Raw genomic sequence first — 16,625 nt, forward strand, 5'->3', positions numbered from 1 at the left:
CATGACCCTGGGACACTGTGACCGTCATAAATATGAATCAGTTGCCAAGAATTTGAATGTAAATCACAAGACCCTGGAGATGCTGCAACATTCCAGCTGATCGGCGCTTCTTTTGGGCTCAGAAGCGTCAGGATCAGCACCGAGCTCCATCTGGAGCCTGGCGCTGATCCTAGTGCTTCCGCTGAGCCCTGATAGCCCTGCAGCTCCAGCCATCTCTCGCTCAGGCTTGTGGGATGCTGCCACCAGTTCAGCTCATTCCCCTCCCCTGCTACCACTTTGAAAATAATTAAATGTACATTGGCCACAGATTTCACATCTATCAGATTAAATTACAAATTCTCCTACAAAATGTAAAAAACCCACAATTAATATAATACAATTATAAAGATGTAGTTTGATCTAGAAATTTTTTAGTCTTAATGACTTGTCAAAATAGATTAAAAGTTGCTTACATTTTAAATTTAAGAACAAGCAGTGATTTACAAACCTCTTTTCAGTTTCTAAGAAGACTGATAATTAAAAATATGTTACTTTAATACCATTTTAGTTGTTTCCTTATTCAAAAATTAGAATCAAGCCTACATATTAAGACTGTAACAGTTGGGAAAAACTGGCACTTAAGCCAAAAAAAAAAAGAAAAAAAATCCATTTAACTTCTTGTTTTCCATATTAACTGCTAAACAATTTTAAATTGGTGCCATTCCTCCAAAGAAAGTAGGCAAAAGATTTAATTAAGAGATTAGCAAAAACAAATCTTTTTTAATTCTGAAATATCAGATTCCTGGTTTCCTTATACCGTATTTACCCAATTATTTGCCCCAATTTCTCCCAATTATTTGCCAGCTGACGGGAGAGACTTGTACTGTATCACTTAACAGTCAGGAGATTGTTGAAAACAAACAAGTAAGCAGGCGGCACAAGAAACAGTAGCCCTTCCTCATTCTTTTCCCATCAAGCTAGCCTTTCCCTTTCACTCCCTTCATTTCCATCCAGCTTTGCTCATTCCTTTCCTTTTCCTTCCATTGTAAGTATCTTTTCTCATATCACCTCCATTCTATTTTTATTGTTCTTTTGGGTGGGTGGGGGAGGGAAGGGGAATAATAATAATAATATATGTGTGGTGTCTTTGGTGCTTTCTGAGCTTGGATGTTTTCTTGTAGATATTTCAAATTAGATTAACTAGATCTGTGGTGGCGAACCTATGGCATGTGTGCCACAGGTGGCACACAGAGCCCTCTCTGTGAGCACGCATGCTGTCGCCCCAGTCCTAGGCATTCAGCTGGCTTTTATAAAACCTTTTTGCTTTAGGCCTCCACTGCCATGTACAAAAAAAAGGGAGTTCAATCAATCAATCAATCAATTTCAACTTCTCGCAGGAAAAAAAAATATTTCGCAAAGTTGGCATTGATTGATTGAACTTTTTAGTCACACCCAGTCTGGCGTTACCACCTCAGCCACGCCCACCCAATGGGCCACACCCACCCACCACCCGATGATACATAAGTGGGTTTTGGGTTGCAGTTTGGGCACTCGGTCTCTAAAAGGTTCACTATCACTGAATTAGATTAACACTAGACCAACAACCAAGAAGTAAATAATATCCCAATCAAGGAACAACCAGCTCCAAGCTCAAAAAGCACCAGGGACACCAGACATATATTATTAGCTCTCAGTCAAATAAACCAACAATAAACATGATCTCTGAACCATTGAACCATATTTTTCAAAGCACCAGAGATTCTGGAGCACCAAAGATCCTGTAGTATCAGAGGACTGGAAAAGAGCTGATATGGTTCCCATACAGACCAATCGGTCTAACATCAATACCCGGGAAGATCCTGGAAAAGATAATCAAGCAACAGATCTATAAGCAAGCAAAGTTATAACCAGAAGCCAACACAGCTTTGTCAAAAACAGATTGTGCCAAACAAATTTTATAGCAGTGTTCCAATATTTAGGGGGCTGTTATAAAGAAGAGGGGTCAACCTATTTTCTAAAGTAACAGAAGGCAAGACAAGAAACAACAGATGGAAACTAATCAAGGGGAGAAGCAACCTAGAAATTTCTTAACTGTAAGAACAATTAACCAAGGGAAAGGCTTGCCTTCAGAAGTTGTGGGTGCTCCATCACTGGAAGTTTGTAAGAAGAGACTGGACAGCTACTTGACTGGAATGGTATAGGGTCTCCTGCTTGAGCAGTGAGTTGGACTAGAACAACAGTCCCCAACTTTGTGGCTTAGTGGCCCAGCTGGGGGGGGGGGAAACTGGGCCAGGTAAATGGCTGGCCAGTGAGCATGCATGGCTGCACAGCAAGTTGTGGGCCAGTATGCACATATACAGCTCAACTTGCGTGAGCAGTGGGCTGGCCACATAAGTATGAGTGCTTGCTGGCCCGCCGTTCATGCAAATTGAGCTGTGGACATGAGTGCACTGGCCAGCCACTCATACGGCCCAGTACCTAATAGGCATGGCACGGTAGTGGGCTGTGGCCTGGGGACCTCAGACTAGAAGACCTCCAAGGTCCCTTCCAATTCTGTTATTCTGTAAAGGAAATCAAGACCACTCCCTTGAATAATGGCAGGGCAAGCCACTAGTATATAAAGTGAGAGCAAACACACACAAACCAGTCTCTCTCCCCCCCCCTCTCTCTGTGTATTTTAAGCAAGTCCTTTTTTAAAACTATGATGTCAAACAACCATACTGGTACTTATGACCACAACTGAACCCAAAATTTCTGTTGCTAATTGAAACATTTGTTAAGTGAATTTTGCCCCATTTTATGATCTTTTTTGCCACAATTGTTAAGTGAATCATTGCAGTTATTAAGCTAGTAAAATGGTTGTTAAGCGAATCTGACTTTCTCATTGACTTTGTTTGTAAGGCCGCAAAACATGTCACATGATCCCGAGACACAGCAACTGTCATAAATATGGGTCAGTTGCCAACCATGCAAACTTTAAGCACATGACTATGGGGATGCTGGAATGGTTCTAAGTGTGAAAAATGGTCATAAGTCCGTTTTTTCAGTGCTGTTGTAAATTTGAATGATCACTAAACGAACTGTTGTTAAGTCGAGGACTACCTGTGGCACACTTCTGTGAAGCCACCACATGGCCCAGGAACAGTTTGTTGCCTTAATGTGGTCTGCACAGCGCTGCAGCTTTCTTAAGACAGCAAAACACAATTTTCCTCTCCCATGCAGCAGTGACTCAAAAGTGGGCCCCATTTTGGCCCACCTACACAGGGGGAGCCCAAAATGGCACCTGATCCTGGTAGGTTGCTGCACGGCCCAGGGACGAACCATTCCATTTTGCTCCCTTAGGAATTGTGAGCTGCTGAAAATGGTGGCCTAGATACATGTGGCTTGCCTTTATTTTCCAACATGAGCACTGGAGATCTTCAAAAGGTGAGGAGGAAAGTGTGGAGCCTTGGTGTGGTGGGAGTAAAGTCTGAGGTACATGAGGACCTGGTGGAAGGTGAAAAAGTCTGTGGGCACTGTTGGGGGAGGGAAAGGCTTGCAAAGACCCAAGGAATAGGAAGTGCAGCACAAGGTGTCTTGGGGGCTGAAGGTCTTGGAAGGTGCAGGCTGTCCTAGTCCTGCACTAGGCCTCCAGGGGCTTCCCCCACCCAAGGCACCCCATGCACCACTTATCGAACTGCATGTTTAACGGCCACATCAGGAAGAGCAAGGATGGGGGTTGTTATGCCAGGCTCTTGCTTAATAGCTTTCACCATTTTCAACCATAATGTGCACGTTCGATTACTCAAAAGACTACCTGTACGTACATATGTAAAAGGTTCTCACACACTTTATTGGGAAATGGTAAATTTCCAAGTTTTAGCTACAGCTAGCATCCCTAGATAGACAAAAATCTGTTTTCCCCCCTGTATTTCCTTTTGAGGGCATGTTAAATTTAGGGCTATCTTACCTTTAGGAAACATATATGGCTCCTATTTTCAAAGAGGGAAAAGCAAACTATGCAATTGTCAACCTGACATTGATACCTGGGAAGATTCCAGAGTGGCTAAAGAGATTCATCAATAGATTCTTTTAAAACAATGCAACAATCACCAGAAGTCAATGTGGATTTCTCAAGATCAAATCTTGCCAGCATAATCTAAGTTCATTTTTGATTGGGTAGATTCCTTATTAGGTCACGAGCATCTTAAAGATATAATATACCTTGCCTGAAACAAAATGTTTAATAAAGTACTCCATGTCACATTAATTAGCAGACTAATTAAGTATGGGCTGGATGGCATGACAATTAGATACACAGCTGGCCCCAAAATTATATTCAGTACTTACCAGTGGCTCCCATATTAGAGAGGTGTACGGCTAGACCTTGACTTTCAATCACAATTGAGTTCAAAATCTTCATTGCTAAGATAAACTTTGCTTCACTTTATGACATTTCTTGCCACAGTTGTTAAGTGAGTCACTGCAATTATTATGTTAGAAAACAGTTGTTAAGTGAATCTGGCTTCTGCATTGGCTTTGCTTATCAGAAGCTTAATTTAGCCTTAAAAACTGTCTATTTTTTCAGGCACTTTAGAATAATTTAATAAAGACTTGCCTTTTCCCTTTTGCTGCAAGATTAAATTGATAGAGGAATCATTGACAAATATTGCATAGGTTTGTCTTACTGAAATTACATTCTAACTTAATATTCATGGCTGGTAATGTTTCTGGAAAAGTGATAATTTTAAAAGATACTCAACTATATGCTAAAAATTTACAAACTATCAATGTAGATTATGAAAAATTATAGTTTGTTGATAATGAATTATGAAAAAAAAATATTTTGTTATAATGGAAAGATTGTGCCACCCTGGACCTACAATATTTTTGTTTTTTTTCTCTTTGCTGATTTGGCCTGTCAACCAAATAGAATGATTATCATTCTGTTTAGCCAGGATCTTAAAATAAAGCATTTCTGAAACCTGTGCTTTTCCTGACCTTGCACGCCTCAAAACGACATTGCTGTTTCATTCCGAAGGGCCAGGCATGAAATAATGGATTTAAGTTACTAGATTTCGACAGAATGTTAGAAAAATCTAACAGGAAGAGCAACTCCTCAGAAATGATAAGTTCCCCTTTATCGGACATGTTGAAGCCACATAGGATGCTTTAATTTGGATTCCTGCACTGAGCAGAGAGCTGAACTTGAAGGCTTAAATGGCTCCTTCCAAATAATAAAAATACTTTTGTATAAGTTTTATTTTTAGCTATTAAATTACAATTTGGAGTAACCAATCTGAAGCAATAGAAAGGCAGTAAGTATTCTATCCAAAGGTTTTCGACTCCGGCAGTTAACATCCTTTAATGTTCATAGCTGACACAGCACTTTCAGGATCCATTCAATTTGCCCATAATTTACAATTCCCTGTTAAAATGTGTTCAAGATTGACTACTATTTTAAAAATATGATTCTACGATTAAAATAACATTTATGCTTTCAAATAGGCATTTTTTAACACAGGAGTACAGGCAGGCTGGGTATATGTTTTCACAAGCAAAAGAATATTTTCTAGCCTGGTTAATTTGCATCAGCCCCAAATTACAATATGTACAAATTTCAATCATCAAACTGTTTTTGCATGGGAAATATGTTCTGTGGTACAGTTTAATCTAATAAGCATGCAGCAGTAGGAAGCATTTATTCCTCAATATGTTCAGAAAACAGTAGCAGCTTTTATGAAGGCCTGTTATAGAAAAGGAGCAAAATATTGGAGTTATAAATGGTCAAATATGAGCATTTCTTCAGATGCAAGAGGACTGGATCTGACATCTTATTTTAAGACACAAAGTAAATTGTATGTTAATGTAACCTTATCTTTAATTTTAGATTAATCACATTTGAAGTTAATGATGAAAGCAATTCCACATCATGCCTACTTTCCAAAAAAGGATTAAAATAAGTATAAAATGTCTGAAGCATTTCAATTAATCATAAAACCCAAATATTAAGAACTTGTATTAAGAATTTATGTGAGTTATCTTGTTTTCCTTTCCCTTCTGTTGTTATTTGGAGATGAGATTTGTTTGAAAGCAATAATTATATTTTTTATTGATCTCACAGGTGCTTTGAAAGCATTTTAGCTGACGGAAAACACATAGATATATTAAGTACATAAACCCCAACTACTTCAAAACTATTATTTTCAAATATACAGCCTAGATGTCATCTGTCCATAGCTTCAATTTGAAAATGTTGTCTTTTAGCAAATTCTGCCTATCTCTACCAGAGAAAAAAACCCAATATTAAATGAAACAGATAAATATATAATTTCCTATTTATTGTACTTTCTAGTTTATGTTTCCAAGTTTAAACTTTTTAATATGAACTATTAATATTTTAAATACATTACCTTATGGACAAATAACTTACACATTTCACAAGGATAAAAGATTTAATTGCGTGTGAAGAAAGTACATACTTTGAAAAGGCAGTCACTTCAATTTTAACTTAAAGCACTATAACAAGCGTTTATCAACACCTAAAGAAATAAAACCAAAATAAAAACAATGCACCTCAATTATTAACTAATAACTTCATGTTGAGAAAAATAGCAATATTTCAAGCTGAAATTGCTCATATTAATAATTATAGATCTATAAGTCCTAAATAATTCCCAAACAATGAAGTGTTCATATTAAATATTTACATATATTCTTAAATATTGCAGCCAAGTTCCTGATGGAAGATTTTTAGACAACCCCCCCAGTAAACTTATACAAAATTTTCAAATCCAAGTCCCTATGTAGACATAAATAAATATAATGGATTTCGCCATACTGTGACTTCCTTCATATAGAAAGTATACCATTAGTTGTATATCATTTCAAACGATTTTGGTGCAATAGCTGAAAACAGTGTTATTTGCCTATTCTTTGGACTACCCAGTCCTGCTGGCAGAGAGGGCAACGGTTGTTCTGTTTCACCCATAGCGACATGCAGCAATTGTGGAAGGAATGATTACACTCTCCCCAGACCACTAAAAGAAAAAGAAAAGCAACTTGAGACAATATGTTATTCAAAGTGTAAACCCTGCTCTTAACATTATACATTCCTAAATTTAAAAAAAATACTGAGTAGAGATGCAGAACTTTTCATAGTCCTACATATCCTACAGTATTGTACAATATATTTGAGCAGTTAATATGTATGAACTGCATACATAGTGTCCCTAAGTCTTCATGGACTTTAGCATTCACCTTTTCTGCTCCTTTCTCTATGACTAGAACAAAGAACAAACCATGATTCCATTCATTTTTCAGATTATTGGATTCTTATAAAGCATCAATGGTTTGTTTAAAGAAAGTTCTAACTAGTTAAATATGTCATTCATGTAAGTGCCGATACTTTGTTTCCTAATAAAATGTTCTTTAAGCAAGAATTCTTGCCTTGGAGTTCTTTTACTGGTTTCATCTATTGGAACCATGACACATGTCTTATTTAGTAATATATATATATTTTAAAGAATGCTTTTTTTTGTAAATTGCCAAAGTGTAAGGCATCAAAATCCAATGTTTCAGTCATTAGAAAAATATGTATGTATAGCAGTTACAATCTATGAGTTCTACATTATGAGTCCTGCACAATTAAGGTTTCCACTTCTGGGTAAGACTGTAGCATTAGTAAATAATTTCTCCATTAACACAGGAAGTGTGGGAGAAAGGGAAAGAGCACCATGCATCTTTTGGTCTTCTTCACATATTATTATTTTTACATCTGCATACATTTAGTATGCATGCCATACTAAATCTTTACATGTGGATTTTTTATCAGATCTATTGGCTATCCAATTACATTGTAGGAACACTCTAGACTTGTTTTCAAACTCCCCCAAATCTATGAATGAGTATCTTTCAAGTGTACTACCATAAATTAAGCACTGATAAGGAATCAATTTCAGTGGGAAAACATTAAGTGTATATAAGAACCTAACAGTTATTTTAATTTAAATTCGGCAGTTCCATATTTTAAATGTTCCACCTATGATTCATATAAATGATTCTGAATAAACATCCTCTCCAAATCCTGAAACTTCCTTCAGACATAGAAAATAAGTTATGAAATCAAATTATTCTGTTTTGTTTAAAATGATGCTTAACTGTTTCAACAAAACTTTTTAAAAACAAAAAAACAGATTATAGGAAAGAAGTAGCAACTATTATTTTTCTAATTAAATACTAATGCAACTAGCTTTGTATCAATACAGATTAACCTAATATTTCTAAGTGTTTTTTTACAATATGTTCAAGAGACACTTTACTAAATCTTTGCTTGAAGTTTTAAAAAAGCCCCCACTAAGATAAAGCCTTTTAGTGAATAACAAAGAAAGCACCCAAAAACATACCAACGCAATCTTCTTGTTTGTTTTCAGCTTGACATCTAAGACAGGCATCTAGATGTAAACAAGAACAAGACTGTTATATTTTAGATGCAACATTAGTAAGCAGCTTTCTAAATAATCTACAATTCACTAAAAACATTTACAGAGTATGGAGACTATATTATGAAGTGATTTATAACCTAATTCACCCTAAATCATGCCCTTCTATTCACCTAACTTCATCTATGTTATGAATCTTACTTTCAATTAAATTGCAGATAGCTTTTAAAAACTAGCATAATTACATATAAACTATATAAAATTATATAAAAACTAGTATATTATAATTTAGTATATTAAAATTTAATATAATTATATATTTGATAAACTGCATGTCCCTTATGCTTCAAAAATGACATAGCATAATTCTCTTTTTAATAGGATGTGGGGTGTTACTAAAGATTTATGAATGATCAAATTAGGGCAGTTACAAGATAATATAAAAGTGTTATTAAAGCAAACGAAAGTATGTGGCTTTCCTTTATTTTTACCGACAGGTTTATAAAAAGAAATATACTATGTGCCTAATAATACTTAATTTTATGCCAATTCTTGGTATATGCCAAATGATACTTGGTATCACTTCCCAAAGTGCCATGCATTAAATATATCGGAGCAATACATACACCTGTGGTGCACACAAATATATAATAAGATTAATTATGCAGGAAACCATACATGTCAGATTACTTAAATTCATCCTAAAGACAAAAAATGTGACTTTTGACACTGGAGTATTGATTTGTGTGATCCAAGCAACCTGATAAGCCTTTTCCAAATTTTATTAAAAGGCATATATTTTGTGAGTTGCAGTCACTTCCTGTATATAAAATAATATGGTTTTTAATAACCATAGTAAGACTTGGAAAAGGCTTACTATAAATTAACACAGCTTTTCTCCTACAATGAAACTGAACAGTATCAACCAGCTATATAATTTGGATATTTTTTGACATTCCTAAAAGATCAGCATATGCTAGTGAAAAGAAATAACTAAGATACCTATCACATTGTACTCTGACCAAAGACTTAGCTGTTTGAATTACTCAGTACACGTAAATTCACACTATCAATATTTAATTGACTTGCAATTTAATGAATTAATCAATTTTTTATATAGTGTGAAAGACTGAGCCATAAACTAATCATACAAATTGGATCCCCACCGCATAGTTTGAGGTGTGATGCAAATGTAGCTATATGCTCAAACCATGTTACTACCATCTTCTTATGCTTTTATAGGAACAGAAAAAGTTTACACATCCATGAGGAATACTGTAGAAGACTAACATGAAAATACATACAGCAAGCAGATCCAGTTTGGTTTACATGAATTGAGCACTGCAGCTGTGAATTCTACAATTTCAGCTGCTGTGTATTAAAAATATATTTGAAGCCTATCCTCATTATTTTTATGTTCGTTTCATATGCAGATTTACTGTGAATCATAGGCTATAAAACACCTCTTAAAGCGTTTTGTTACATGAATAAATAATATTAACTGTGGGCTTCCTGAAAATGCCTCTATTAGGGGCTTACTAAAGATCCAGCTAAATCCAGTACCTAGGAAGGATATCTCAATACTTCTTTTTTTTTTTTTTTAAAGAGGTGGGGATTGGCATCATTGGTTTACAATGTTTCTAAGTTACCTCTTGAACGCAGGAACCTTGTGCTATGTTGGATAGGAAATAATTTCCCAATCCGAAATATCTAATTGTATACATCCCACGAAATGATATCAGAAGGCATAACGATGGCCCAAACGTAGCCTGGCTTTTCTGCCAGTTACACTAAATTGAGGAGAAAGGGGACACGACGAAAGAGTACAGCAAGAAGAAGAGACAATCCGGGAAGGCAAGCAGCCTGGAAAGGACATGCCCACCGACCCCTTCGAACTAAGACTGCGTGTCCACAGCGCCTGCCGGCGCCCGAAGGCCTCCTTCATTAATGCCGGGGAAGGGCCGCTCAATCGTCGACTCCAAACCACGGAAGAGTACCGGGGAAGGTGGAGGAGAATGCGGCGACGCGGTCTTGGCCCCGGCGCGGCCCATTCCCGTTCCAGGAGAGCATAGTGGAGATGCGGCCTTCCTTTCCGACCGAGCCTGCCTGCCGCCACTCCGCTTACCCATGACCTGCACCCGGCAGATGGCGCAGGTGTCGCACTCGACATCCCAGCTCCACATGGCCACGGCGTTCCACTTCTTCAGCGAGAACATTTTGTCGGCGCCGCCAGCTTTGGCGCCGGAAGAACCCGAGTGAGTAGTAGAAATGCCGGGCTCGTCTCCGTCCTCCACGTCGGCCATGGCTGGGGGCGGGAGGAGGCGGTGGCGAAGGCGGCTTGGCTGCCCCGCCCGGCTCCTCCGGCGCAGCTCCGCCCCCCCTCCCCGCGGCAGCCCGAGGAGTCCCAGACCACCAAGCGGGCAACGTTGAGCTCGGCGATAGGAGAGTCTGCGAGGCGTGATTTGCTTTAGAAAAACAAGGGTTTAAAGGCGACTTAAACGTAGCGGCGTGAGGTCTGGATGAGATTAAGTTAGCATTCTTAAACTATGGCGATAGCGATGTGGATTTGCAGCGCTAACGCGGGGCTGTTCAGTTGAATGTGGTCACTTAAGATCCATTTGAGGTGCTGTGCTTTTGCCCACAAATAAGTAGCTTTGGATCATCTTCAATAAACAAATGAATAAGTAAAGCTTTAGATTTCATTGTTCAAATTAGGTTCCCTTTATCTAATTTTAGCATTTGTGTAGAGAACAGTTTACATTTTAGGATCGCTTTATGCAGAAATATTGACCATACAAGAGTTCACAAACTTTTAAGCAACAGTCATGCAAGAGAAGAAAATGAATGCTTTTGTCATTAAACTTGCAAGCAGGATTCAAATTCCAGTTCCCCAAGCCAAGAGTGGCATCTTCTGAAGAATAGTAGCACGGTAGTAGTTTCAATCAGACATTTCTCTGAAGTAGCAGCCTGAGTGCACATCTCTTGTTCAATATGGTAGTTTGTCATTGTTTTTACTGTTTATGAGAATTGGACACTCTTGTGATAACTGTTCTCCATCTGATGCAATCCTTGCAAAAGGGGAGCATTCCCTTGACGAATAAGGGATCTAGTGGGCATACATATGTTCCTCCATTTCCAAAATACTGTTATTTGGTGAAACATGCTAGCAATAGCACTTAGACTTATATACTGCTCCATAGTGTTTTCCAGCATTTTCTGAATGGTTTGCAATGTCAGCATATTTGCCCCTAACAATCTGGGGCCTGGTTTTACCAACCTCAGAAGGATGGAAGGCTGAGTCAACCTTGAGCCCATCAGGATCAAATTCCAGACTGTGGGCAGGGTGAGCCTGCAATACCGCATTCTAACTACTGCCCCACAATGGCTCCTACACCAGAATTATGGCTTCTAGGCACCAGGGTTGCTAGACCAGAATTATGATCAGTAGGCATGACTATATCCCTGAATTTCTTAGTGAATGAATATGAAACTCTTTTCCTCTGCCTGGTAGATTTTCAGAGTCTTTTAAGGTACTGCCAGTGGACTGATCCACTGTTACCATCTTCTTTTTCACTGTAGGCTCAGCAGAAAATCTTTATACTACACTGAAATTCCTTTTAAAAAAATGTGTGGAATTTTATGTCCTTTTATACTGTATGGATAACAGACCATTCTCAATAAATGATTCTAGAATTATTTTCCCTTTCTTGCACGCAGCCACAAAAATTCCAGGCTCATCAGCTATCATTCCTAACCTAATTCAGAGGAATGCATGAGGTCTCCTTTATGTTTTGTGTTGGAGAAGAAGAGTCACTTGAGTTCCAACCATTTGCATTAATGTTTTGTGAAACTTTTGCTGCCCAAGATAATAATGAGAACTCCCCATAGTCATGTTTATATAGAAACAAAAAGAGTGCAAAACGTTCATGCATGGATAATAGTTCTAATTCTAGGAACATGCAAGAATTTCACACATCTAACATTACAGTTCTTTAGGTAGAAATTCTACAACCACCAGTTGAAGAAATTAATGCCTACTTTTGTCCACTGAGATCTTGCCAAACGATTATGAAAGTGATAGAGATGAATAAAAAAGAGCAATTCTACTAAACCTTTAGCATCGTTTCATCCCTAGGTACATAATTATGATTCACTTAAATATCACTAAGAATCATATTAAAAACTTAACTTGGATGAAATTTCTGTATACCAGTATACTAGGTAGTGGATACAAACATCCAAATTCCATCAGGGATGTATTCAGATGTGTGGTACATAGTTTCATAATATCCGGCAAACATACTAATATTTAGATGCATATTAATTTCAACTAAAAGTAAATTAAAGCTGTGAGAGCCAGATTGGTGCAGTGATTAAGTCATTAGGCTAGAAACTGGGAGACTGGGAGTTTTAGTCCTGCCTTAGGCACAGAGCCATCTAGAAAGGAAGCAATGGCAAGCCACTTCTGCAAAACTTTTGTCAAGAAAGGACAGGGGCTTGTCCATGCAGTCTCCAAGAATCAGATACAATTGAACAGAAAAAAAGTTAACAAGATTCCAGTGAGACTTTTTAAATGTGATGTGGTCTTTATACCAGAATAAAATAATTTCATCAAAGCATTTTCAATTGTCCTGATTGTATTCCTAGCAATTCAGTAGGATCTAATATAGTGGACATATTCTGAGTCCCTTTGGTTAAGGACTGCTATGTTGTAGAATCGAGAGGCATGCCTTCTCTGGCGCCATGCTTGCCCTTTGGAATTTCATTCCTCCAGAGTTCCATTTAACCTCAACTTTGCACTGCTTTAGAAAGGCTTTGAAAAAATGGTTTTTGAATAATTGACTCAATTGGCTGAGGTTTTTTGTGATCTCACTGAGTGATGAAGTATGACTGAAACTGTATATTTTCATGGCCTTGTTTAATCTTTACACCTTTTCCATTCTGTAGTCTTCAAGAAACAACAGGCCACTTAATGACCATAGTCCACATAACATAACAGAATGTTAATGCACCAAAGACCAGTGGCAATTTATAAAAATGAAGTAGATAAAAACTTGTACAATATTTACTAAAAATGAGAAAATAGAGAATTTTTAATATGTGCAAATGGTGATGAAAAGGCAGTGAGTTTAATCTGTTCTGTTATGGGAAATGATTTTTTGTCAAAAGCCTTGAAAAGACCTTCCTGTGTCCATTTTATTATTTGGAAGTGAAAATTTGGAATGTCATGAAAACAACAGGTTAAATACATTGGGAATGGGTTACTTAAGTGTGGGAATATAAGAAGAGAGGATGAAAAATGAAGTTGTGAAGAAATGTATTTCTTGTAGACTGAATGCAAAAGTGAGCAAACAATAAGAAAGAAATACATTGAGATGGCTTGAATGTATGCTGGGTTTTTTCCATCAACATTTTCTTGAGATAGCTGGCTTCTTAGGAGTCCATTTCATTATCTGGTTTTGGACAAAATTGAAAGTTCTATTCTTTACCTATCCCCACAAATGCTTGAAAGTGGCAGGGACTTATTACAGTGAAAGTAAATGACCCATACTGTGTGGTTGTCCCTCACTTAAGTAGAGAAGAGCATTTTGAAAATGTGAATCTAGTTTGATCTATATTTTTAAAGTATTCTCTATCTAAACTGCGGGGGAGGGGATTGCAATGAAAACATAGGCCTTTCTCCCCTCCTATTTATAACACTTGCCGGGAGAAGTCATCTGGTGACATGGGTATCAGTATTATCAGTATTCTGATTGTTTTTCTTGAAGTATATATGGCTTGAGCTTGTTGTAAGATTTAAATTATTCACTGCTATGCAAAAATAGAGTTGAAATGTATGCATTAGTTGCCATGGCTATCATACAGATAAGAGCAGGGCTTCATTATTAGACACAATTTTTGCCAAAGATTCAAAACTCACAAATAATTTGTTTTATATATTTTAATTCTTAAATGATTGTTAATGAAATTGTTGAACATTTCATGGATTTAGTATCAGATCCTAGAGTTCTCCAATCAGAGGAAATGTACTTGAAATCTAAAGGGTAGCAAATTATAAAGCACTGTCCTTGTGCACAATAAGTAAATCTATACTTCTAATCTCTTAGGGGGAGCTCGAACAGCATTCTTCAAAATGAAAAAGGTCTTCTGCAGTGACAATATAAGCCTAAGACTGAAAATCAGGCTTGTCAGATGCTATATTTTTTCTATCCTGCTCTATGGAGTAGAGTTGGTCTCTGACAGAAAGCCACCTGAAGAGACTAGAAGCATTTGAAATGCGGATTTACAGGCAGATGTTATGTATAAGCTGGGTTGACAAGATCAGAAATGAGGTGATAAGCCGCCTGGGAAAGCCAAGGGAAATCATCAAAACAATTAAAAAATGAAAGTTAGAATGTTTCGGACATGTGATGCGACACCCAGAAAAATACGGCACACTCCATTTAATCCTCCAAGGAAAGATTGAAGGCAAACGAGGTCCAGGCAGAAGAACATTGTGGCTTCAAAATCTAAGGGACTGGTTTGGACAAAACTCAGCAGCACTTTTTCGTGCGGCTGCTGATAAAAACAGGATCGCCAACATGATCGCCAACGTCCCATAACGGATATGGCACAAGAAGAAGAAAATACTTCTAATATAATTTTTTAATTCAAAAATAATTTACATGAGTGAACAATTAGTTTCAAGGATGAGGTAAATTGAGCAATTGATGTACTTTTCTTATCCAAGGCTATTTGTATACTAAGCTATAAGCCATAGAAAATCTCACAAGACCATTTTAAACCAACTTAATCTCATCCTCCTTAGACAGTATGGCTCTTGGCTGAAAATAGTTGCCTGTTCAGGTTACTTTGTTATATTTGGACAAGTCTTCTTCCCCTTTAAGCTACAAATAAAATAGATTTCTACTGTAACAACTTTATATTTTCCCTCTGTGCAAGTCCCCTCAAATATTTTAAAGTTTTAGTTTCTTTGGTGTCTTTCCCTTACAGTTTTTTGAATGACCACAAACAATCTGGAATTCAATTATAATCTGTAGCCTTCAATAACTCCCAAAAACAACTATATATGGTGAGATGAAATCGAGTACATAGAGCAAGGCTTTTCAACTAGTGGTACGGGTACCACCTGTGGTATATTGGCAGGTGGTACGTGACCCTCCTAGAAAAGTGGTAGCGGGGGAGGGGAATGAGCTGAACTGCACCGCACAAGCCTGAGCGAGAGTTGGCTGGAGCTGAAGGGCTGTCAGGGCTCAGCAGAAGCGCCAGGATCAGCGCCAGGCTCCAGGTGGAGCTTGGCGCTGATCCTGGCACTTCTGCTGAGCCCAGAAGCGCCAATCAGCTGGAATGTTGCAGCATCTCCAGGGTCTTGTGATTTACATTCAGATGCTTGGCAACTGATTCATATTTATGATGGTCACAGTATCCCAGCGTCATACGAAGTGACCAAAACCTGCTGCAACCACCCAGCAGACGGGGGAAATAAAAAACAAACACCACCCACCCCACCCCCACTGCCAATCAACAGAAATGCTCACAGCAATGAAAACCTCGGACAGGAGGAAAAGCGCCGCCTTCATGAAGTTTCAGATTGTGCACTGAACCTTATGTACAATAGTTTCAGGAATAATTAACACCACCACCAATTTGATAGCCCCGTCAACTCTTGGGACAGACTATACCAGGGGTTCTCAACCTGTGGGTCAGGACCCCATTTGGAGTCAAACGACCATTTCATGGGGGTCGCCAAACAACGCAGTCCGCCATTTTTTCCCCTTTTCCCTAGCTGTCCTACTCCCTCTTATTGGTGGCCACACCCACTTGGGGGTCACCACAACATGGGGAACTGTTTTATGGGGTCATGGCATGAGAAAGGTTGAGAACCACTGGACTATACCGACATTTTGGGAAACTATGATGTAGAGGATGGAAGTGATAAAAAAATTCTTGTTTATGACAAGTTATCCAAGTATATATACTTGAAATAGGCTTTCATATCCCGTTATCCATCCAGCTAGAGCCATCTGAACATGCAAATATTTGCACTGATTGGAAGATGTTTTAGATCAGTGAAAATATTAAAATTAAAAAGCCAAATATTCCAGTATGTGAATGTTAATTAACAAATTGAACCAAATTTAATAAACCACTGAGCAAGTAGTTTGTCAAAGGGTAAAGGTTAAATGGTGATATTTGATGCTCTTGTTGAAATAAATGGTAATTGGC

The 16,625-nt window shown here is 37.9% G+C and overlaps 2 protein-coding genes across 3 annotated transcripts in view; both read right to left on the minus strand.

The window, feature by feature from the left end:
• The window catches only part of GRK7 (G protein-coupled receptor kinase 7), a 34,224-nt gene extending 27,970 nt beyond the window's left edge, over positions 1–6,254 (minus strand). The window contains exon 1 of the mRNA XM_039357432.1: positions 4,309–6,254. The gene's annotated coding sequence lies outside the window, so the exon portion shown is untranslated. The remainder of the gene's footprint in view (positions 1–4,308) is intronic.
• Positions 6,255–6,394: 140 nt separating this feature from the next.
• RNF7 (ring finger protein 7) lies at positions 6,395–10,780 on the minus strand. 2 transcript variants are annotated; one of them, XM_039357434.1, is made up of 3 exons: positions 10,397–10,780; positions 8,364–8,411; positions 6,395–6,998 (listed from the first exon to the last, which is right to left on the minus strand). In XM_039357434.1, exons 1-3 carry the CDS (start codon positions 10,700–10,702, stop codon positions 6,942–6,944), a joined length of 411 nt encoding a protein of 136 aa, XP_039213368.1. In that variant the 5' UTR covers positions 10,703–10,780; the 3' UTR covers positions 6,395–6,941. The 2 variants fall into 2 exon arrangements, with proteins under 2 accessions (XP_039213368.1, XP_039213369.1); XM_039357435.1 differs by having other exon boundaries at positions 10,525–10,743.
• Positions 10,781–16,625: the final 5,845 nt, after the last annotated feature.

Source organism: Crotalus tigris, unplaced genomic scaffold (assembly GCF_016545835.1).
Source record: "Crotalus tigris isolate CLP2741 ecotype Arizona unplaced genomic scaffold, ASM1654583v1 scf7180000018923.2277400, whole genome shotgun sequence".
In the NCBI taxonomy this organism is placed as follows: domain Eukaryota; kingdom Metazoa; phylum Chordata; class Lepidosauria; order Squamata; family Viperidae; genus Crotalus; species Crotalus tigris.